The 25,376-nt window shown below is 35.8% G+C and overlaps 1 protein-coding gene across 2 annotated transcripts; it reads left to right on the top strand.

Moving 5' to 3' along the window:
• Positions 1-341: 341 nt before the first annotated feature.
• cbsa (cystathionine beta-synthase a) lies at positions 342-25,058 on the top strand. 2 transcript variants are annotated; one of them, XM_073944152.1, is made up of 15 exons: positions 342-398; positions 2,155-2,413; positions 9,047-9,153; positions 9,416-9,550; positions 11,211-11,290; positions 11,355-11,559; positions 11,700-11,791; positions 11,970-12,095; positions 12,474-12,558; positions 15,994-16,099; positions 18,689-18,766; positions 19,251-19,385; positions 19,575-19,683; positions 19,770-19,914; positions 23,848-25,058. In XM_073944152.1, the coding sequence occupies exons 2-14, from the start codon at positions 2,172-2,174 to the stop codon at positions 19,863-19,865; spliced, it is 1,596 nt and encodes a 531-aa protein (XP_073800253.1). In that variant the 5' UTR covers positions 342-398; positions 2,155-2,171; the 3' UTR covers positions 19,866-19,914; positions 23,848-25,058.
• The last annotated feature ends 318 nt before the right edge of the window (positions 25,059-25,376 follow it).

Below are 25,376 nucleotides of genomic sequence, written 5' to 3' on the forward strand. Positions count from 1 at the left end.
AGTGCATACAATCCAAGACGTAATATTACTTTTTCTGTGTGTCAATAATTGACAACTAATTAGTCTATAGAATGGCAATTTAAATAAACAACAAAATAATATTAAAATTCAAATTGGCAATTGAATAAACAACAAAATAATATTAAAATTCAAATGCTTATAAATTGCAGTCTAAGTTACGAGTTGTAGGCAAAAAGTTTGCTCCGTGTTTTTTAAAAAAGTTGGACCTTTCCCAACTGCTGATAGGAGAGCAAACGATAACGCCCTCCCACCAGCCAATCAGATTCCACGTCAACAAATGGCAAATTTCCAAATAAGCCATCGGCCCCGTTAATTTAAATGACAGGTGTTTCTGTGCCCAACTGAGAAAGAGGACGGTCGGTGCTCATATCAGCAAGGTAATTGTGTTCTTTAGCCGCTGAACTGCTGTAATGGTAATAGGCAGCTGTAATTTTAGTCAGGAATATTTAGGCAGAAAATGGTGTTTCACACAGTATATTGTGAACGTTGGTAAATAGACTTGTAAAGTAAAAATAAATCAATTGCTGCTTTAAATATGTTGAAATACTCAGATTTTTAAAAATGTGAGGAGTGGTGTTAGTATAACCATTAACTATGCACAGCTACTATTACTTTTCTTTGTTTTTTTTATGTATACGGCTAAGCGAAATTTAATGTCTAGACTTATTTGAACGACTAGCTGACTAAAACACAAAAAACATAAACGTGCACTAGGTTTATAATTTGCAGGTGCATGATGTAGTTGCCCCGTGTTTGTTGTACAGTTTTAGATTTATTAAAGAAGTGTTTAGGAGTACAGTTTTATACGGAAAGTGAGTATACTGTATGTGGGATCGCAGCCTGTTAAGTGCTATTTTTGCTTGAAAGAGTTTGCGCTTCCTAGAGCACATGGACACAGTAAGAGCTAGCACGTGGACCAACTTCCTCATACTTTGTAGGAATACGTCAAGGGTGGACAGATATTCTCAAAGTCAACCTATTTGGGAGACATTTGATTCCATGTAATAAAACTTGTAGGCTTGCTTTAAAATGCGAATACACAGAAACGTGAGTTTTATGTTTGAAAGCCTCGCCCCGTTCTTTTTTGGGGAATTTATTCTGATTTGGGGTTGTGTGTGAATAAAAAAAAAAATAATAATAATAAAATAAATAAATAAATAAATAAATAAATATATATATATATATATATATATATATATATATATATATATATATATATATATATATATACACACACAATAAAAATGCAATATAAAATTATAGCTTTTTAGCTTTTTAACTGTCATTAAATGTTTACAATGCAAATCCATCTAGATCCACTTATTTGGTAAACAAAGCAAGTCTCATATAATAATCAGCTAAAAGTCAGAAAATATAACTTTACAAACTGTATTGTAAATAAATCAAATAAACACTTTCATATTAGTTAATAAACACTTTGATATTAGTCAATAGTATTACTGAAATTAGTTTCAACTGAATAAATATAAATATACACATTTACACAAGTAAAGAAATAGACTCAATAACAGACTAAAAATGGGTGTTTTCATTGTACTGGGCTGTGGCTGGAAGGGCATCTGCTGGAATAGTTGGCAGTTTATTCAGCTGTGGTAAGCCCTGATTATCAGGGCTAAGTCAAAGCAAAATGAATAAAAGAATTAGTTTAATTCACCAGAAAAGCAAAAACTGATAAAAAAAAAATGTAACTTGAATGCAAAGATATTTTCCTTTCATTCATTTCAGAGGTTTCCTCAACTTAAATATTTTCTGAATACAATTTATTAATAGCAACAACAACATCAAAACAAAACATCTAAACTATGCTGGTCACACTTTTTTTTGTCTTAGTCATTATAGCTAATGGCATAAGTATTATGTCAGCAAACCTGAAAGTATGCCAGATACAATGTTTCTAGAGTTTGGCCTTTTAAATCAATGGATAATTGTGTATAAAATTTTTAATACTTTAAATTAAGATTATATATAATTACTCAATTATTTATCTTAAATGTGACACATTTCATTCCAATCATGTTCTTTCAACATATGGAAAATTCAAGGTGGTCAAAATCTACAGTATAATAAGTTAAATATTTTGTGAACATTATTCTGGATTTAAACTTTTCACAGGGAACTATTGAGGAATAATGCCTTCAGTCCCCTCCAACAAAGAGAATGACACCTCTCCCTGCCCTTTTTTGGGCAAAAACCTCAGTGGCACGAATAATGTAGATAAGAAGTTGGGTGCGGATGATGGAGACAGACCCCCACAGCTGAATAAAGAAATTGCCACTGCTGACCCTAAATGGATTCGTCCTGACCTGCCAAGCAGATGTACATGGAAACCAGGAATGTCTCATGAAAATTCCCCTCACACATACTTTCCCAGGTAATGCATAATTATTACTGTACTACCACTGTAGTAAAATGGTGAATACGTTAGTACGTCAGTACCGCTGGTGTAATGTAAAGGTGTAAAGTAATAATGCCTATTTATATTATATACAGTATCTGCATTTTACTTCAGCATTTAAATTTCTGGTAACTTTAACTTTTACTTTTTTTCAATAAATTCTATACTTTTACCCCAATGCATTTACCTGAAGGACATTTGTTACTTTCTACAAAATGAAAATAAGACATCATATGGGTTTTAATATCTCATTTTGTTTTCTTTTGGAGAATGTCTTCTTTGTTTTATTTTGATGTCAATTATAGCAGTTTTAAATGTTTTAAAAACCGTTTTGAGGTCAACATTATTAGCCCCTTTAAGCTAGATTTTTTTTAATACTCTACAAAACAAACCATCGTTATATAATAACTTGCCTATTTACCCTAACCTGCCTAGTTAACCTAATTAACTTACCTAAGCCTTTAAATGTCACTATAAGCTGAATAGAAGTGTCTTGAAATATCTACTAAATAATAATTTACTGTCATCATGGCAAAGATAAAATAAATCAGGTATTAGAAATGAGTTATTAAAACTATTATGTTTAGAAATTTGTTGAAAAAAAAATCCTCTCTTCGCTCTTTCTCTCTCTCTCTCTCTCTCTCTCTCTCTCTCTCTCTCTCTCTCTCTCTCTCTCTCTCTCTCTCTCTCTCTCTCTCTCTCTCTCTCTCTCTCTCTCTCTCTCTCTCTATATATATATATATATATATATATATATATATATATATATATATATATACACACACACACACACACATTGGAAGTAGGTGTTATGCCAGACCTACCCATCCCCCTCCTACTTGCAAGAGACTGGCCAGGGTTTGAAGAGCTTTTCTCCATCATTGCAATATGGAGCAACAGATCACGACACAGACCCCGCACTCAAGCCCCGTTATCACTAATGTGTTGTAGTTTGAAAACGCGCAAGTTTTGCTACGGTTACGCCATCCGTCCACACTACGCCAGAGTTTTTGAGCGCCGAAAACCGAGCGTTTTGGAAACGCTGAAGAGGCAGTTTTCTTCCTAAAAAACGCTGCTGCTCCATCTCAGTGTGGATGCGGGAAAACGGAGACATTTGAAAATGGAGGCGGGGCTGCTGACATTCGCCTCTCTGAATGGGGCTTTTCCTCAAGATTAAGTAACCTACACACAGTTAAATTTCTGCATCCTCTCCTTGTAAGTTCAGACTTCGCAAGTTTGATATGGAAAACAGACTCCGGAGAACATGTCGGGTAAATCTTTAAAGGGAACGGTGTACCTTATAACTTTATTCACACCATCCTGGCTACATTGTTTCATTTTCTTAACAATAAAATAAAAACATGAAGGAACTGCTATTTTGATATTAACAACTTAACAGACAGCAGAAATTTTAAGGCGTTGTGCTGCATATATGAGCGTCATCTTCATTGCATGCGTATTCATAACAAAACAGAGTCTAACATTACTGCCTTCTTTCATTTTCATTGAAATTACAAAACATGCCCTCTCTTTTGCTTAATATCAGTTTAATAATCAATAATGGCCATTATAAAAGAATAACGAACAATAAGTTTATACATTATAGTAAATAAAGGCAAGGAATTACTCAATATACAGAATGTACGTGGTTACATTAATTATTAACTTATCAGGCAAAACACATTACCCGAGAACAAGTATTAGATTTAAAAGACCAAAGTTGGGGAATATGTTGTTAGATACAGACAACAAGATGAATTAAATTTGCTATAAAAATAAAGATGAATTGAATTGTCTTGTTAGAAGGTAAACATTCTGCCCAGCCTGATGTCCTGAGCACTCTAGGTAAGGTTTTTGTCCAGGATATCCCTGGACTTGGCCTCATTTATCTTTCCCTCGATTGTAATCAGTTGTCTTGTCCCCCCAGCTGAAAAACACCCCCACAACATAATACCGTCATAATACCTCTCCCACCAAGGCTCTTCTCCCAAACGTCTTCCATTTAAGGATTATGGAGGCCACTGTTCTCTTAGGAACCTTTTTTTGTTACCTTTTTTATGAATCTTTGTTATAACCTTGGCCAGATTTTTATAACCTTGTCCTACTTCTGTCTCTGAGCTCTTCAGGAAAGTTGCTTTGAAATGATTCTCATTTGCTCTGACATGTAATGTGAGCTGTAATGCCGTGGTCACATTAGAGTTTGCGCATACAAAATTCGGTTGTACGGCGATGCTAAAGAGACAGGATTAAACTAGATGCTTAGACATTTAAAAAAGTGAGCGATTGCTCCATACTTAAATTCTGTCTAGATAGGTCATGTTTTGATCTTCGATTGGTCTCACGCAGTCATGTGATGTGATTTCACAGGTCAAAGTTCAACAAGCTTTAACTTTGCAACAAAGCAAACTGCAAAACTTGTTGCATGAGCTTGCGTTTCTGGTCTGAACATGGCTTAAGATCTTGTATAGACAGGTGTGTGGCTTTCCTAATCAAGTTTTATCAGTATAATCAAGCACTTCTGGACTCATATGAAGGTGTATAACCATATCGAGGATGATCAGATAAAATGGTCAGCACCTCAGTGTCACAGCAAAGGGTCTGAATGCTTAGGGCTATGTGATATTCCAGATTTTCTTTTTTTTAATAAAGCTGCAAAAATGTAGCTTTATTAACAAATACCCCCACCCCTGTCTCAGCAGGGTGTTTTCACACCTCTAGTTTGAAAAAAGTCAGGAAAGTGGATGAGTCCAGTTTTGTTTTGGTGAGAGTATTGAGTAGGCATGACATGATAACCGTTTCAAGGTGCTGAAACGCAGCGAAAATCCTACTTGATGGTAATAGTTTGATTAGGGTGTTTACCTCTTTACATTTGTAGAGCAGCATATATCCAGATTTCACCATTTCCAGATGCAAAAAGCTCTTGGGTAAAAAAAAAAAAAAAAAAAAAAAAACATCATTGCGGCACATTTGTTAACGCAACAATGACAACCCATGTCACCCAACAATTCTTCTTCTTCCATTTGTTTAGTTAGCAGCACAATGTGACATCTTTCTGAACACCACAACAGGTAAAAAGAGTCTTTGAAGTTATATCATGCATATTGATTAAGTTGCAACTCATTCACAATAGAGCACTATGATTGTTTCAAAGTCTTTCTCATAAATTAATGATAAAAAAATGTGTTTTGGGGTTTTGTGACTGTGGAGAGGTAAGCATGATCGAACACCCAATGAGGGGGGAGAGCATGCTCGGAGCCTGGCGGCCAATCAGCAGTCCAATCAGCAATAATAAATAACACCTGTTTATTCTAGTGATTGGACCGGAGAAGGAGAATTCTTTAGGAGAAGGAAGAGAGCAGTCACTCACACACACAGCTTCACGTGTGGTGGTTATAATTGAAAATAAAAAGACTTCTACTTACCTTATATCACAGATTCGCCAACCCTGTCTTTTTCTTCCCACAAAACATCAAACTTTACTACAGTGACCCTTTAGGGGGTCTGAATACTTTCTGTTACCACTGTATATATATAATGAATTTATTGACTTGTAACAACATATCCAGATCATTCAGGAAAAGCCAAAGAGATCAAACCTCATGTGACTTTCAGCTCCTCACCTCATACAAGGCTATTCAGTCTGGTATGCTGTACTGTGTTGCGGAGCGACAGAAAAAGTCCCGGCTAGTGGTACTAAAGTGCAAGAAAGCCACAGTTCTGGAACTCGCTCACACCCATCTGATTGCTGGACAGCTGGAGACCACCAACACGATATAGGATCTAGGATAGGTTTCACTGGATGGGGCTAGACATCAAAGTAAAGAGGTATCGCCAGGCATACCCTTTTTGCCAATGAACTTCCCCTCATCTAGCTGTTCCAAGAACATTTGTTGCCAGGCCTAAATATCCATCAGTTTGTGAATGAAGTACTCTGACGTCAGCTGAGGGGGAATCTCTGATTCCAGGCAGAAGTAGTTGGAGTGAGAACAAGAGAGCGAGTAGCCTGCCTGTGAGAAACAAATCTGATGGTAATAATGGTGTTTCTCACAGGTTTGTGTTGAATAATCCACTCAATCTACCCGCATTCTAAACTAGCTTTGGTGAGAAAGAGGGAATACAACACAGCTGGTACGGTAAACATAGATTCCCCAGAGCATGCCTTATTTTCAATTTTCAATGAATAAAGAGGTGAATGGCGTTACTCCGATGTGTCCTCTGGCCAGGAAGGTGAAAGTGTTCCAGAGGATTGTGCCACTCTGCAAAGAAGTGCGGATGAGTTTTTAGCTGATCAGTTGCTGGAATCTGAAGAGAAATAGAGAGTTAGTATGTGGAGTTCTCTCAGTCAGAGCTGGCCATTTTCTCCTCTTAAATATGGGTGGCTTAACAGCACTTTAATTAGCTGCAGCTGTGTGTGTGTGTGTGTGTGTGTGTGTGTGTGTGTGTGTGTGTGTGTGTGTGTGTGTGTGTGTGTGTGTGTGTGTGTGTGTGTGTATATATATAAGTATGTATGTATATCAAAATTTATCAAAATTATTAGCCCCTTTAAGCTACATTTATTTTTCTGATAGTCTACTGAACAAACCATTGTTATACAATAACTTGCCTAATTACCCTAACCTGCCTAGTTAACCTAATTAACCCAGTTAAGCCTTTAAATGTCGCTATAAGTTGATTGGGCTAGATTGACTGATTGGGCTAGTGCTGGCTCGTCACTAACAATTAAAGTTTAAGTTTATGACTGCTTGTCATGGATGTGGATGCAAATGCAAACTTAGAATTAAGAAGCAGCAAGACTGACCTGACCTGATCTGTTCACACGAGCAAAAGAAAGGTGAATACCAAATGAAAGGATCATCATACGCATGGCGAGACAGCATATCCTCACTCACTGACGAGGGCTTTGGTGCCATGCCTGGAAACAAAACTGTTGTGTTTGGTTCTCTTTGAAATAGACTGTACAAAAAGTGATGCTTGTGCACCCACAGTCCTGCTGCTTGCAAGAGCTCAAGATTTTTACGAAAACATTTTTTTAAGAAGCAGTGGTTGCCACTTTTGCTTTACCCATTCATCATGAATGGGTCTAATGTTAACCGTGTGCGTGTGATCATCCTTTTATTATCACACACAATATGTTTTTTTTTTTTTACAGAAATTTTGTTAATATGGCTTGATTATCATCCTTTATAATAACATTGCTTTAATAAGAGATTAACTCTCCATATATGTATAGTTAGCTGGTGATCTGTGACCGTTAGCCTGCACAGACTACTGTGCATAGTTACATACATTACATAAATGACAATAATTGTTTTAAATGTCAACTGTATTTTTAAGAACATTTTTGTTGAATTAAAATTCTATGTATAAAGCTACATTTAATTTGTTTTGACGCAATATTTTAATGTTGCTGCTTATAAATAAATAGTTTGGTGTATTCGGACAAAACTTTGGTAAATACTTAGTGTTGAGTTCTGAAAAGTAATGTGAAATAAAAACTGATTGCAATGTGACGTACTGTATAAAACTGTTTGCTCATGCTCATTGCGCAATGTTCAATTGGATTTAAATTTAATTGTACAGTGCTTTTTACAATAATTATTGTTTCAAAGCAGCCTTACAAAAGGTGCATGTTATTATATTATTTTAGAAAAGGTTACAATCAAATATAAGTTATTATATATAGACATAGTTAACCTGCAATTTTATTGCATAAAGGTAATGTCTGTATATGTGTGTATATGTTTAAGAAGCATATTTGTATTAAGTGTAAGGTGATAAACAACAAACAACAAAGTAAAATGAATGAAGAGGCATGTAGACACAAAATTGAAATCAAGTATAATTTTAACATGCCCAAGTCAAATTTATAAAATATATTTTCTCAACAACAAAATTTTGACAAAATATAAAGTCAGTAGCTAATAGCTTTGGAAAACCACTAGCCACAGTGGCTGGTGATCAAAAAAGTTAATGTCATCCTTTGGTATAATGATAAACAGATGCCACGATCCAGTTCAGTTCACATTATTGGGCCCACGGTATGGTTCGGTTCAGTTTGCTAAGGGGGCATCTGTCTGCTATTTGATTAAAAGTGGCAAAAATATCTGTTGTTTCTTTAAGAAATCGGCTTTTCATATTGACTTGTTGTAAATACTGACTTAGATGACATTTCTTCACGTAGGACTGTATTTAACAGCAGGAAAGATAAATTCCTGCTTTTTGAAAGATGAGTGGATTTTATTTGCTGGGTCTATTAAGGCTGAAAAGAATTACTGAGTTACTATGGCTGTGACCTCATATAAACAGATTTTTGTTTAATTTCTGTGAATAAATATTTGCTCTCTATGCTGTATTAGTGTTCTGTGTATCAAGGTATCATAATAATACAGTACTGTAATAATACCACATCTAATAATGATAATACAACATCTGATACAGTACTGTAGAATAGTTTTATTATTATTATTCAGTCACAGTTTAATTGTGTATATTTTAACTGCTTTTAGCCAAATGTCATTAATTGCTGTAAAAAAAAAAAAGTCTGATGTGGGGATTTTTCTTAAGTCTTTCTTTCCTGCTTGCTTGCTTACTTTCTTCACTTTCTTGAAGGACAAAAGCTGAGTGCATTCTACCCAACATATTGGGCAAGATTGGAGACACACCGCTGGTCAACATAAACAAGATCTCTAAGATATTTGGATTAAAGTGTGAACTTTGTAAGTGATTGATTCCTGTTTCTACTTTTTGAACAGTAATACTGTAGATATATACTAGTAATTTTTTTAAGTGGATCAAAACCTTTCATCAATGTTCTAACTAATGAACAACACCTATTCTTACCTTATGACAATTTTGAAAAATTAAACTTCAACTGGCTGTATTGTTACATAAAAGTCTTGAAGCAGAAGTCATTTATATAAGTGACAACAAGATCTAGTAAGAACAGTTATTTCATCGGCTATTTTTGTATGTCTGCAGTGGCAAAGTGTGAGTTCTTTAATGCTGGTGGTAGTGTGAAGGACCGTATTAGTCTGCGTATGGTGGAGGATGCAGAAAGGGAAGGCATTCTCAATCCTGGAGACACCATTATAGAGCCCACCTCTGGAAATACAGGTAACACAAACACTAAATGTAGTGGGGCAAAATGTATTTGATTGTCCATGCACAAAGAAGTGATACATCTATAATTGTAATGGCAGATTTAAGTTAACTGCGAGAGACAGAATGGCAGCAAAAATATTTTAAAAATATATTGTAAAAATGTATAAACTGAATTCCATTTTAATGAGTGGAATAATTATTTGACCCAATTGCAAAACACAACTTCAAATCCTTTTTGGCATCATTTTTGGCATCAGGCTTTTCTTGTAGTTGGCCACCAGTTTTGCACATCTCAGGTTTCATCTAAGTTATGATTTTGTCCGACTCCTCTAGGTAGATCCTATCCAAGTTATTAAGGTTGTGAGGCTTGACATTTTGCAACTTAAATTTTCAGCTGACTTTACAAATTCTTTATGCGATTTAAGGTCTGGAGATTGGCTTGGCTACTCCAGAACCTTAATGTGGTTTTTTTTGTGCCACTTCTTTATTGCCTTGGCCATGTTTTTTGGGTCATTGTAATGCTAGAATATCTATCCCATTTTTAATGGTTTTCTGCCAAGATCTGACAGCACATGGCCCCATCCATCATCCCTTTGATGCTGTGCAGTTGTCCTGTCCCCTTAGCACAGGGGTGTCCAAACTCGGTCCTGGAGGGCTGGTGTCCTGGAGAGTTTAGCTCCAACTTGCCTCAACACACCTGCAGGGATGTTTCTAGAAAGCCTAGTAAGAGCTTGATTAGCTAGCCCTGGTGTGTCTGATTGGGGTTGGAACAAAACTTTCCACGACACCGGCCCTCCAGGACCGAGCTTGGACACCCCTGCCTTGGCCGAAAAACACCCACAAAATTAAATGTTTCCATCTCCATATTTGACGTTTGGAAGAAAGTTCAATCAGTCTTCCATGTCTACAATCTTGTCTTTGACATCCTTTGGACACCTCTTTGGTGTTGGCCATGGTGGAGAGTTTGAAATCTGATTGATTTAATGTTTTTGTGAACAGATAACTTTTATACACATAAGAAAACTGAGATTGTGTGTGTGTGTGTGTGTGTATATATACATACATGCATACATACTGTACATACATACTGTACATACATACATACAGTTGAAGTCAGAATCAGAATTATTAGCCCCCCTTTGCATTTTTTTTTTTTTTTCAAATTTTTCCCAAATGATGTTCAACAGAGCAAGGAAATTTTTACAGTATGTCTGATAATATTCTTTCTTCGGAAAAAAGTCTTATTTGTTTTATTTTGGCTAGAATAAAAGCAGTTTTTAATTCGTTTTTTAAATATTGTCAAACTTATTAGCCCCTTTCAGCTATATATATTTTTTCAAAAACTTGCCTAATTACCTCAACCTGCCTAGTTAATCTAATTAACCTAGCTTAAATGTCACTTTAAGCTGTATAGAAGTGTCTTGAAAAATATCTAGTAAAATATTATTTACTGTCATCAAGGCAAAGATATTAAAAAATGAGTTATTAAAACTATTATGTTTATACATATACATATACTGATACTTTTGTCATCTACATTTCACCATTCCAAGTATGAATCATTTTGAATGTTATGTTAATCATAGTGCCCTTTTGTAGTGTTTTTTTTTTTCCTTATATATGCGCAAAATATTCAGGTCTTAAGGAGTTTGGTTGTGTTCACTTTGTGCAGGTATTGGTCTTGCACTGGCTGCAGCGGTAAAGGGTTATCGCTGTATAATTGTTATGCCTGAGAAAATGAGCATGGAAAAGGTAAAATTAATTCCAGTTGTAGCAAAACCTGATTTGATGAAGTGATACAAGAGTCTTTTCATAGGTTGATGTGTTGAGAGCTTTGGGAGCAGAGATTGTCCGAACACCCACCAGTGCTCGGTTTGACTCCCCAGAGTCACATGTGGGAGTGGCTTGGCGCTTGAAAAATGAGATCCCTAACTCTCATATTCTGGACCAATATCGCAATCCCAGCAACCCCCTGGCTCATTATGACACCACTGCAGAGGAAATTCTGGAGCAATGTGATGGTAGTTGTTTTATTTTTTTTTATTGTTTCTCTCTGACTTTGTTCTTGTCTTTTTTTGCTTTTGAACTTAGCAGCACAAATGGAGCTCACTCTTGCTGTGTTTGTCCTGTTGTCTTAAATAATTTACTCACCTGTGTCCAGGGAAAGTGGATATGCTGGTGGCAGGAGCTGGCACAGGTGGCACCATTACTGGCATCGCTCGGAAATTGAAGGAAAAGTGCCCAAATATTAAGGTATATATAGCTCGTTTTGTTCGTGTGTGTGTGTATATATATAGTGTTAATTTTATAAGAGCATGCTGCAATTTTGTAATCTTACCACTTATAAGTTTGTGATTGGGCCCAAGTAATGTGAATGGGCCTGATGTGGCAGGGTAAATCTCAACAATGAAGTCTGTCTGTGTTTTGCTAGATTGTCGCTGTGGACCCAGAGGGCTCAATCCTTGCTGAGCCTGATGAACTGAACCGAACAGATAAAAACCAGTATGAGGTGGAGGGCATTGGATATGACTTCATACCCACTGTTCTCGATAGATCTGTGAGTGACTCTAGATAAGGGTGTAGATACTGTAGATCTAATGTACTTTTTCTTGTTTTTACACTAACATATTATTTGCAGATTTTTTTCACTCCTACCACAGACAACCATTTATGTAAACATAATGATTGTTTAATTTTTTTTATTACTGTATTTTTGTATTATACTCCCTTTTCATTTTATCTGTTCTTCTGTAAAATTTGACACATGAAATCAAGGGCCATGTTGTATGTTTACATCAGTTACACTTTTTTTGCTATTCTGTTCATTACCAGTAGATGGAGATAGAATTCAAGTTTTTCTTACACCATCCTATTTTTGAGAACCAGTTAAATCCAAATCATTTAGGTCTACACTGAAACCACTATGTTTTTTCAGTTGGTTGACAAATGGTACAAATCCAAGGATGAGGAATCATTTGCCATGGCCCGAATGCTTATAAGAGATGAAGGGCTATTATGTGGTAAGCACATTGTCTTTTATTACAGTTTTTCTTAATTGCTAAAAAAAAAACTATAAGCATTGTTTAGAACAAAAATTTCAAAACTATAATTGCATTTTTGAAAAAGCACATCCATTTCTCTAAACTTTAACCACTGCTCCCTGCTTTGAAACAAGAGTTATAGTTGGTGAACTGCAACTGCAAACTGTATGTTTGGTGAACTGTCTACACAAAAATCCCAACGTTACAAAGCACTAGCATTCAATAATGTTAACTCAAGTCAGCACAGCTTGAGCTCAGTTTGAGCACGGCTCAAAATTTATCACACACTAATCAGAAACTTCGATGGATAGAGTGGTGAAGAAAGAGAAGACAAGGAAGAAAAAGTAAAGGACAACAGAGTGGTGGAGGAAGAAAAGAAGAAGATGGAGGAAGAGAAGAAGATGATGATGAAGAACAGGTCAAGGACACCAGAGTAGAGGAGGAGGTGGAGGATGATGATGTCCTTTATTTTTAAAGAGATAAATGCCATCAGCCTCTGTACAATTGATCACATCCTCCGAAAGAATCAATTCTGGATAAAACAGGCATACTACTCTAACAGAGTGAAAAACCAATGAGTGGATGTAGATTGTTACCATGTAGATTGTGTCAAAGCAGCTTCACTTAGAATATTATAGTAAATTAAAACAGTGTCAATTCAGTTTTCAGAGTTTGTTCAGTTTAGCTCAGTTTAGTGTGGTTTAATATTCAACACTGAGAGTCCAAACACTGAGGAGCAAATCCATCAATGCGCAGCTCTGCAGGTCCCGAACCTTGCAAGCCAGTGGCTACAAAAAACTTCACCAATAGGCCAAAGTGAAGAATTTAAAAAACCTTGAGAGAAACCAGGCTCAGTTGGGCACGACCATTTCTCCTATGGCCAAACGTCTTGTGCTGAGTTGCAGTCTAGGTGCTGAAGGCTGGAGAACGTTATACGTTAGTGAAGGCTCGTCTGTCCCTGGAGCATCACAGGAATCAGTCACATGCTCTCTACTTCTCCAAGACCACCACAGCAGCTGCTCAGGATACAGCCTGGTCCAGGATTATGTAAACCTTGTAATCATCTCGTCGCTGGTCTTGGATCACATCAGTGGCGCTGCATAGTCTCTGAGGGCCTTGGGATGAGTATCCCCAGGTGGAAATATAGAATAAAGAGAATAAAGCTTCATAGTGTATACAAACGAGATGTAAAAAAAAAACCCTGCGTAGAGCAAATTCACACTTTATACCCCTATGTGATGCATTGAGTGTATGCTTTATTAAAAGATATGGCTTTAATCTAGTTTTGAATCTAGTTGGTTAGATAAACAGGAGCTAGATTATTTAAAGCTTTATAGGTAAGAAGCAATATTTTAAAATAAATACGAAACTTAACAGGCAGCCAGTGTAAGGAGGATAAAATTGGGGTGTTATGATCATATTTTCTAGACCTGGTAAGAACTCTGGCAGATGCATTTTGTACTAGTTAAAGTTTGTTAATAGAGGGTACTGGGCAACCAGTAAACAGAGCATTACAGTAATCCAGCCTAAAAGTCATGAAAGAAGGCAGTTTTTATGACATGGGATATATTATTTTCCAAAGTTAAATTGCTGTCTAATATGACACCCAGATCTTTTATAGTAGAGCTAATGCTAACTTTGTATCCTTCTGATTCCAGGTTGAGTTGTGAGATCTGCTGTGTACAGGATTTAGGCCCAATAAGTAATAATTTTGTTTTGTCTGAGTTTAAGAGAAGGAAATTGTTGGTAATCCAGACTTTTAACATCTTTAATACACTCAGTTAGCTTAGACAGTTCAGACGTCTCATCAGGTTTAGTTTAAATATATAATTGAGTGTCATCTGCATAGCAGTGAAAGCTGATCCCATGTCTTCTAATAATGTCTCTCCGGGGTAGTATGTATATTCTAAACAGCAAAGGGCCTAAAACTGATGCTTAAGGTACTTAAGGTGATGCTTTACTGGCCTGATTTGTGAAAGCTGTCTATTAATATTCACAAACTGATAACGGTCAGCTAGGTATGACTTAAACCATTGTAGGGACTGTCCCTGTTCACCTGTAGAATTTAAGTGGTCTATAAGGATATTGTGGTCAATGGTGTCAAATGCGGCACGAAGATCGAGTAAAATTAACTGCGATATGCACCCCTTGGTCAGTATCTAAGTGTAAATCATTGGTTATTTTCACTAATGCGGTTACTGTGATGAGCCCTGAAACCTGACTGAAACAATTCAAAAACATTATTCATCTGCAGAAAGGAGCATAATTGGGCAAAACAACTTTTTCTAGTATTTTAGACATAAATGGAAGATTTGAAATAGGCCCATAATTAGCTAAATTGCTGGGATCCAGTTGCGGTTTCTTAATAATAGGCTTAATAAAAGCTAGCTTGAAAGTAACATGGCCTAAAGATGAAGAAGAGTTGATAACGTTAAGTAGAGATTTTCCTATAACAGGTAGCAATTCTTTCACTAATTTTGTTGGAATTGAGTCCAACATACACATAGCTGGTTTAGAACTATTTATAATTTTATCTAGCTCTTCCTGTTCTATGATCTTGAAGCACTGTAGGTTATTTTGATTCAGTGAAATGTTTACTAGATCTGAAGTATAAGGCGGTGCAGAAAGTTTAACATCTTCTATTTTCTGTCTAAAGCAGGGGTGACCAACCCTGTTCCTGGAGAGCCACCTTCTTGCAGATTTCAGTGGCTACCCATGTCAAACACACCTGAACCAATTAATTAGGACCTAAACACCACATGATAATTACAGGAAGGTGTGTTTGATATGGGTAGCAACTGAAATCTGCCGGAAGGTGGCTCTCCTGGAACAGGGTTGGCCACCCCTGGTTTAAAGCCTTCTATTTTATCAGTGAAAAAAAATCATGAAGTCATCACTACTAATTTGCGGTTGTTCCAAAAATGACCAATTATTTGTTAATTTAGCAATGGTGTTAAATAAAAATCCTGGATTATTATGATTGTTTTCTATCAGTTTGCGGAGGTGCTCAGCGGTTGCAGATGCCAGGTTTCTGTGAGACAGAGTGCATTAAGATTGTTATCTTTTATTTCATTTATGATAAGTGCTTTAGGTGCTAGTGACCTGATGTCTAGGAGACCAAGCTTTACAAAATTTGTATTTTCACTTTTTAGTTTCTGGTTTGATTCTTAATAGATCGAAGTCTCTATGGGGGTAGCCAGACATGTATTACTGTGATTTAAGTGGGACGAACAAGAGTTTAGTTTACGAGGCATAGTTCAAGAAATGTTTTTAAGCAAACCAGAAAACCTAACTTATGCATTTACATATATGTTAACAAATTGTGGCTTAATATGTATGATAAGTAATATCATTATTGTAGTTTGTACCTGTAAGTATACACTGCATTGTTTGCATTTTTGTCTCTTTTGTCAGGTGGTAGTTCAGGCACTGCCATGGCAGCTGCAGTAAAATTTGCCAAAGAGCTGAAGGAAGGACAGCGGTGTGTTGTGATTTTGCCAGACTCAATTCGCAACTACATGTAAGTATATTAATATTAATAATTCCTTACATTTATTTAGTGCTTTTCTGGATTCTCAAAACACTTTACACATTTTTGGTGAGAATCTCAATTTACCACCAGTGTGCAGTATCCACCTGGGTGGCGCGATGGCACCCATATTGTGTGCCATCGCAGACCTAACAGTAGCTGATAGGTGGAGAGGAGAAAGTGTGATGAAGCCAACAATGATATAGGGATGCTAGGAGGCCATGAGATAGAGACCAGTGGGCGAATTTTGCCAGGATGCCGGGGTTAAAACCCTTCTGTTTTTCGAAGGACATCCTGGGATTTTTAACAACCACAGTGTGTCAGGACTTCGGTTTACCGTCTCTTCAGCAAAGACGGCAGCGTTCACTGAGCAGTATAGAGTCCCTACACAGACCACAGGTTGAGCGCTCCCTGCTGGTCTCACTAACACCACTTCCAGCAGCAACCTAGCTTTCTCATGTGGTCTCCCATCCAGGAACTACTGAATTGCAAAGAGCTTGCTGCCTGCAAAAGTATATGACAGTATAAGTGTCAGAGAGACAAGTCAGAGAGTTGCATAAGATTTGGCTGCAAGCGTATTCAATTTTATTATATGTTTATTAGTTTTTCTTCAGGAAAAACACACAGACTGGTTAAATTTAATATTAGATGTAACTAAATTACTTTAGTTAATAAAGTACTTAAAATATATTTTCACTCGTGGTTTTCCACTAATTTTCAACTTTACCACATGGTTGCAATACAATGTATAAGTACAATTTATAAAGTGTGCTATTAGTACAGTTCTGTTAAAAAAAATACACGCACACGCACACGCACACGCACGCACGCACACACACACACACACTTAACTTTGCTCTGTTTTTACATGGCATAAGTGACAGGACACACGGTAATATACAATGCTGGATGAATATTCATATTCTTGAAGTGCAGCTGATCATAGAGAGCTGAACAGATCTTTTAATCAAAGTTGCTTTGCACAAGTCTTGTGGATATGATTATGTGCGTTACAATGGAGACATGATAATATGTGGCTGTCAATAAATTCGGTGGGCAGGAAAAACCACACTCCTACATCATGTTGCGGTGAGCCTCAAAATTGAAGGAATTTGGATCCTGTTTTAACATCAGTAAATAAAAAAAGAGACTTATTGTGTTTATATCACTCATATATCACTATACCTACACACAGTTCTGTCCAAATACAGACAATCTTATTTGTCAACAATTTTGAAAGGGTGTCAATTTTGAACAGCCATTTTTTTTAAATAGATTTATTTATTTATTTTTATTAATACGCACAAAGGGAATAAACACATATATATATATATATATATATATATATATATATATATATATATATATAGCAAAATGTGTTAATGCAACACTTTTCTGTGAGAAATAGCAGTAGCATTTTTATTTTTGTTTTTTTTACTGAGGACAAAATGTGCTATTTGTAGAAGCATATTTAGATTAAGCTGAAGTTATCACTAAAGATTTTTGTATTCAGAAATGGTACATTTATGGTATAAAAGTATACTTGCAGCCAAATTAATTGTCATTTTGCTACTGTTAAGTTTGCTATTTTGGAATAAGTGTTTTTAATTCTATGTAAAATATAATAAATATAACAATAAATATTGTATCCAAAAAACATAAAATCACAGCTGCCCAAGTCACTGCAGAATTAAATTAAAACTCTCCTGATTTGACCAAAACTGTTCGTCGCGAGCTCCAGAGGAACAATAGACATGGCCGGGCTACTGTAGCCAAACTGTTGGTCACTTGTGCCAATTCCAAATGTTGGTTTCAATTGTGCCAATAAAAATCTTGGGCTGTAGACAATATGAAACATGTATTGTTCTCTCTTGAGTCCAACTTCACTGTCTTATCCACTTTTATGAGAGTGGCGGTGTGGAGAAGCCGCAAAGAAGTAAACCACTCAGATTGTTACATGCCAAGTTTGAAGCATAATAGTGGATCAGTGATGGTTTGGGCTGAAATGTCATGCCATTCCCTAGGCCCAGTAGTTGCTAAACCATCCCAGAGGACCATGTGCACTCATTGGTTAAAAAATTACGAGGGTGATGATGCCCCAATACACACAGCAAAACTGGTAACAGAGTGGTTTGACGAACATATACGTGGAACATGTCTCATGGTCTGCACAATCACTGGATCTAAAAATTGTTGAGCAACTTTGAGGTGTTTTGGAGGAGCGAGTCAGAAAATGTCTTCCTCCACCAGCATCATGTTGTGACCCGGCCCCTTTTCTGCAAGAAGTATGGCTCAAAATACCTCTGGCCACTGTGCAGGACTTGATGCTGTATTGGTCACAAAAGGAGGCCCTACTTACACCATACTAGTAATTAATTTTTGTCTAAAACCAGGCTTTTCATTTTCATTGTCCAACCCCTGTATATTTTATTATACTTACTATCTTAAGTATACTGCACTTAAAATGTACTTGAACGTTATTTAAGTAGACTTAATTTAATGAACAACATATACTTTTTCCTAAGGGTGGCTTGCAGTGGGAATTGCTGTTAATTATTTTGTTGAAAATTGCCTCTTAAGGTCTAAGTTCTTGAGTGATAAGTGGATGTTCCAGAAGGGCTTTCTAAGGGTGGAAGACATCATGGTGAATAAACCCTGGTAAAGAGAAGATTTTTTTGTCATATAAGCATTAGATGTCATTATATCTTTACTGTCTTTATTGTGTTCTAGTGTTTGTGTGTGTGTGTATGTATGTATGTATGTATGTATGTATGTGTTGAAATTAACAGGTATTTAAAATAACAGATGTATAACATTTACTTTTAACTTACCCTAACCTGCCATTATTGAAATACTGTTTCGTCTTGAACACATTTAAGCTGGTCAGTCTTTTTTTAATTATAAAACAAATTTTATACATTTTTACCTTTTGATGAAATGTAACTTTTTGAGGGGAAAATATAATAATATACTGTATAGTTATTGAGATATTATGCATAGGACACTGTTTGACAGCTGGCCCCACTCGTCTATATTAAACATACTTTATTTATGACTATTATGCAGTCTGCTATTTAGAACTAGTGCAACCTCTCATTAATTTTGGATTCTTTGTTATTCTTTGTCCTTTAATTTCTTCCAGGTGGTGGAATCTCAAACTACAAAGTTTAAACCTCTCTGCTCCACTTACTGTGCTGCCTACAGTCACATGCCAAAAAACTATTAAAATCTTGAAAGATAAGGGCTTTGACCAGGCACCTGTCGTAAATGAAGCTGGGTGAGTGGATCTTATTGACCTAAAAATGATAACTAAAAAAAAACTATTAGATTATAATAATATAATTTAATGTATTGGAAATATATTAAATATACCGCTACTTATATATTAAAAACATGTATTAAAAAGATATTCCACAACATTCAATTTAAGAATAGAATGCACTTATGTTTGGCTTCCTCACTGCAGGTTGATTCTGGGTATGGTGACTCTGGGAAACATGCTTGCTTCTGTTCTAGCAGGAAAAGTCAAGCCTTCTGACCCCGTCAGCAAAGTGCTCTATAAACAGTTTAAGCAGGTGGGGTTAGTGCAGGAGTTGTAGAAAGAAAATTTTCAACTTGCCTACCTCATCTGACTTTACATCCTCCATGTTGCCTGTTTTAGATTCGTCTGACTGACAATATGGGAAAGTTGTCTCGGATCTTGGAAACTGATCACTTTGCCCTGGTGGTTCATGAGCAAATTCAATGTAAGTGTTAGTTTTTCATGGTCAGACATACTAAATAGTGTTAAGTAATGATTTCTCATTGCTTGAATAATGTGCATTAACTATTCATACCATTTAAACTCAAACTTAAACGGGAGGAAATCTGATTTACCTCCATAAACTTTTGACTTTACATTATATTAGTTTTATTAAAAGTAATCTATTATTTTGTTATCTATCCCTGATGTTTACTTGGATGGATGTCCACCTGGTCCAGTTTTTTCTTTTGTTGGTCAGTTTACTGTATGTAAGAAAAGAGAGGTAGTCAAGGTAACAACTATATGAGTTAAAGTAAAACATAAATGTGTATACATTTTATATAAAAAAAGGAAATTAAATGTAGTTAATTGAATATAAGAGTATTCTTTAAACACTTAAGACTTTAATCTTAATATGTGCAGTTTTTACATTTGGTTAAAGTGTCAATCTAAATATGTTTACAGGCAATTAATTTGAAAAACAATTGAAAATATTATAAAACATCTACATAATTTTGATAATGTAAGTCTAATGTAAGCATTTTTGTTAATGTTATATGAATCCTTAAGTGTGTGTGTGTGTGTGTGTGTGTGTATGCGTATTACAATTAATTTTTTAAAGTTTAATGCTTTATGGCTCAATAGTATAAACATCACAGTATATATGCTAAACATTTTTTAAATTAATTTAGAGATGTAGACTTTAATAACATACATTGGAATTAAAATCGCATATTTTACATATGCTTTATTAGATTAGCCAACATGTCAACAGAAGCAAAAACGAATTTGAAATATTCATAACATATGAACTTACATTTTGTTTTAAAGCCCTCATCACTCAAGTGTACTCTCTGTAAGTACACTTAAAAAAAACATATTCATACTGGCTAGGTCAGATCAGAAATGGAATGGTTATAATGCCATAATATAATTTAAATGTTTAAATGACAGACACTACAGTACCTAATTTTTATTGTGTTTTTAATTATTCCAATGCTTATGCATGCACAGTACTCTGCTGAAAAATCCAGCTTAAACCAGCCTAGGCTGGTTGGCTGGTTTTAGCTGGTTGACCAGGCTGGTTTTAAAGGGGTTTTGGCCATTTCCAGGCTGGTTTCCAGCCATCTCCAGCCTGGTCTTAGCTGGTCAGGCTGGAAAATGACCAGCCAAATCCAGCTAAAACCAGCTTGACCAGCCTGGTTTAAGCTGGATATAGCTGGTTTTGGCTGGACTCCCAGCTTGGCCAGACTGGTCAAGCTGGTTTTAGCTGGTCATCTCCCAGCCTGACCAGCTAAGATCAGGCTGGAAATGGCTGGAAACCAGCCTGGAAGTGGCCAAAACCTCTCTAAAACTAGCCAACCAGCCTAGGCTGGTTTAAGCTGGATTTTTCAGCAGGGTATCTCAGACTGACATATGTTTTTTACAAAATTAATATCATATAACTAGATCAGGAATGGGCAACTTCGGTCCTGGAGAGCCACTGTGCTGCAGAGTTTTGCTCCAACACTAATCAAACACACCTGAACAATCTAATCTCGTTTGTGTCTTAAAAACACTAGAAAGCTTCAGGCAGGTGTGTTTAATTAGGGATGGAGCAAAACTCTGCAGGGCAGTGGCATTCCAGAACCGAAGTTGCTTATCCCTGAACTAGATGCACAACCCCGAAAAGTTGGCGCATTTTGTAAATTACAATGAAATCAAGAAATGCAATCAAGTTTGTTATTTGCCTTGAGCTTTTACAAAAAATTGGGTCATTTAGACTTTCATGAGGGACAGATGCAAAAGCAAAGGTCTGTATGGTATGGGGCTGCAGCAGAGCAAACACTATGCATGACTGGGTATGTTTGTGTACAAATGTACCGTTGACATGGAGCCAAATATCAGAATTGTACAGGAAATATACTGCCATCAAGCTGATGTCTTTCCAAAGAAGTATTTGGTCATTAGATTGAGTCTTGAACATTGTCACAGCCAGTAGCAATAGGTTTGCCAGATAAATATTTTTATAATTATTTTTTTGTTTGTTTTTGAATTAGTCTATTATACCAATTTATTATTTTAAATTTTTTATGAATAAACCATTTTTCAATGTTGATTTGACCTAGAATTTTGATTGACGATGGTTGCCAAGTTTACAACTTCATTTAGCAAAATCAACAGCACTTTAGACACCTTCAAACTAATCAGGACATTTAATACCATATTCTTTTCTCCTCCATCACCTCCTTATGAGCTTATAATTTAGCCTCCTTTTTCACACACAAAAAACCCTTAATTTAGTATTTTGTTTCCCACCACAAACAACCCAAATCTCCATCAAACAACACCTTCTGAAGGAAATTCACTCACCTGCTTCTCCATCCTTACAGAGGGAGAGGTATACAAAATTCTCATCTCTGCCCATCCCACAACGTGCTCTCTGGACCCCATTCCCTCACACATCTGGCAGCACATTTCCCTCGCCATAGTTCCAGCCCTAACACACAAAACTAACACTTCACACTGACTCATTCTTAACCACTTTTAAGCAGGCCTGGGGAACCCCACTGCTCAACACTTCAATAGTTGAAAATTACAGACAGGTCCCTCCCATTCCTTTTATCGCTAAAACGCTGGAAAGGATCTGAACCTTGGACCTGTCTGCTGCTTTTGATATGGTGAATCTTCAGATTCTACTGTCCACCTTCCATGATATTGCGGCACAAACCATCCCTAATCCATCATATGCTTCACTCCAGTTGTGCAACAGTCTGAGTGGTACTGTATACTTCTTTGGGGCTTTTCCACACCGTTACTCTCTCGGATGTGGGAAAGACAGTGAAGGTGAACTCATCAGAGAACAATACGTGTTTTACATTGTCCAGTCCAAGATTTTTACTGCTGGCACCATTGAAACCAGCATTTGTCATTGGCATGATTGACCAAAGGTGCTATAGCAGCCTGGCCATGTATAATGACCCCGTAGAGCACCCAACAAACTAATTCTACAGTGAGTTGGGCAGCTGTGGTTTTATGTTTTTTGGTTAGCACCCAGATATCCAATTCACACATCTTCTTTGGCTCGTCTTTCTTAGTGGTATGGTGACATTGTAGAAACTGTGTCTCTTGATAGATCACAGAGAGTTGCTATCTTGGTCACCAATGCTCCAGAGAGAAATGCATCAACAGTCAGACCCCCCTTTTTATTTTTTAAATCAAATAACATTTTTGTTCAACACATTTTTAACCATAAGTTTTAATAACTTATCTCTAGTAACTGATTTGTTTTATCTTTGCCATAATGACAGTAAATAATATTTTACTAGATATTTGTCAACCCACTTCTATACAGCTAACAAGTGACATTTAAAGGCTTAAGTAGGTTAACTAGGCAGGTTAGGGTAATTAGGCAAGTTATTGTATAATGATAGTTTGTTCTGTAGACTATCGAAAAAATGTATAGCTACAAGGGGCTAAACATTTACCTTTGAAATGGTTTTAAAAAATTAAAAACTGCTTTTATTCTAGGTGAAATTAAACAGGACTTTCTCCAGAAGAAAAAAAATATTATCAGACATACTGACTTATATACTTCAACTGTGTATATGTATATATATATATATATACATACATACATATATGCACTAAACGCATGACTTTATTCTAGTAAACACTTTACTAGCACCTAGCACCTAATTCTCTGAGCACTAGCACTTTCTTTGTATAATTAGCACTTCTTGTGTGTATTGCCTCTTGTTGAATCAGTAAATGCTTCCACAGTTGTAAGTCGCTTTGGACAAAAGTGCCTGCTAAATGACTAAATATAAATGTAGGTTTGAACTTTTTTTCAAAGCACCTTTTATGGTATTAAACATGAAAGTAAAAATCAATGAATTTTACAAATGTGACATATTGGAAAACTATTGTTAAGCAACTGTAGCAAGACAACAGTGCTTGTGTCAAGACATTTGCTTGAATTGCTTTTAATAATGAATGATTTTTTGTTTTTATTTAGATCTTACAGATGGCTCCTCATCTCAAAAGCAAATGGTGTTTGGAGTGGTGACTGCCATTGATCTTCTCAACTTTGTGACTGCTCGAGAGAAAAGAGAGAGAACTATGTCAGAAACAGCCGATGAATACTGAATGCTTTACATCCTGCTTCAGTCTGAATGTGATGCACTACCAAGATTCAACAATGGAGAAATAGATGTCATAAATTAGTTACATTTAAATTTCAGCATTAGGTCTGGTCTGCTTTTTACAACTTTATTTCTTGCTTATTTCTTTTCATATTAAATTCAAAAGAATACAAAACATATGTAAACAAATCTAAAGTTACCTTGGAAAGCATCAGAACACTTCACTCTCACTTTAATTCAGCTCAGTCACATAGGGTCACATTAGGCACATTCAAATCAAGACTTGAAACACATCTGTTTAGCTGCCTTTCCTGAATGAGCACTGTGCTACGTCCGACAGTTTGCACTATGATGTCTTTTATCACCTGTTTTAACACATTGTAATCAGTTTGGATCATTTTTAATTCTTTTAATCATTTTTATTTTATATTTTATTTTATTCATGTTTATGTAAAGCACTTTGAAATTCCATTGTGTATAGCATTTGTTATATAAATAAACTTGCCTTGCCTTGCCTAATCCCTGATTTAGCAAGGGTTGCCCAGTGAACTAACCACCAATTACTCTGGCATGTGGTTTATTATTAAGATTTCCTTCTAGCCCAAGCATCAAAACAGTCTAAAATAATTTTAGATAATTTTACTGTCCAAGTTTTTGCATATTTGTTTTACTCATAACTGGCATTACTGTGCTTAAGTTTTCCTGCATAATTCTGACATAGTGCTGACATCAAAAATCACCGGTTGCACAACTTGCATTTATTAACAAAGAAGAAGAAGACAAATTTGACCTGTTTTTATTTGACTTGTTTAATGTGATTTTAAAGAGTCACTACATGACTTCTGCAAACAAGCAATCAATTAACAGCACCCTGGATAAAGCATCACATTGTAAAGTGTCCAATGAGGTCAATTTAATTAATCTTTATTATTAATCAACTGGCATGTTTTATTTATTTGTCATATCCAATTATTGTTTGCATTTGCTGCTATAATTTTGGATGCTGTTTTTTAAACAACTACCTTTGCACCAAATTCTTTAAAGTAGTGCTTGTGTACAATAACAAATAAAAAATTGTTTAGTATTTTTGTTGTATTTTGGATTACTCTAGCCTTCTTATCTCTCTATTTATAAAAATGTTTGTAAATTGCTATATAACAAAGAAATAAGTAGATACTGTTTGCTTCAAATATGTTTTGATTAACCTTTTTTTTTGTCTGGAGGATCTATTCGAGAACACAGTGAGTGTTTAGATTTTCAAGATGTATTATTTTTAACTGAACACTTTGTTCCATTTCTGGCCTCCATTCAATGCTTATTTACTACAAAGATACTGAAGCATAAAAGATAAAGGTGTTTTCATTCTCCCTTTAGTCTTGATTAAAGTGTATTTTTATCTCAA

The sequence above is a fragment of the Danio rerio genome, chromosome 1, assembly GCF_049306965.1.
Source record: "Danio rerio strain Tuebingen ecotype United States chromosome 1, GRCz12tu, whole genome shotgun sequence".
Lineage (NCBI taxonomy): Eukaryota > Metazoa > Chordata > Actinopteri > Cypriniformes > Danionidae > Danio > Danio rerio.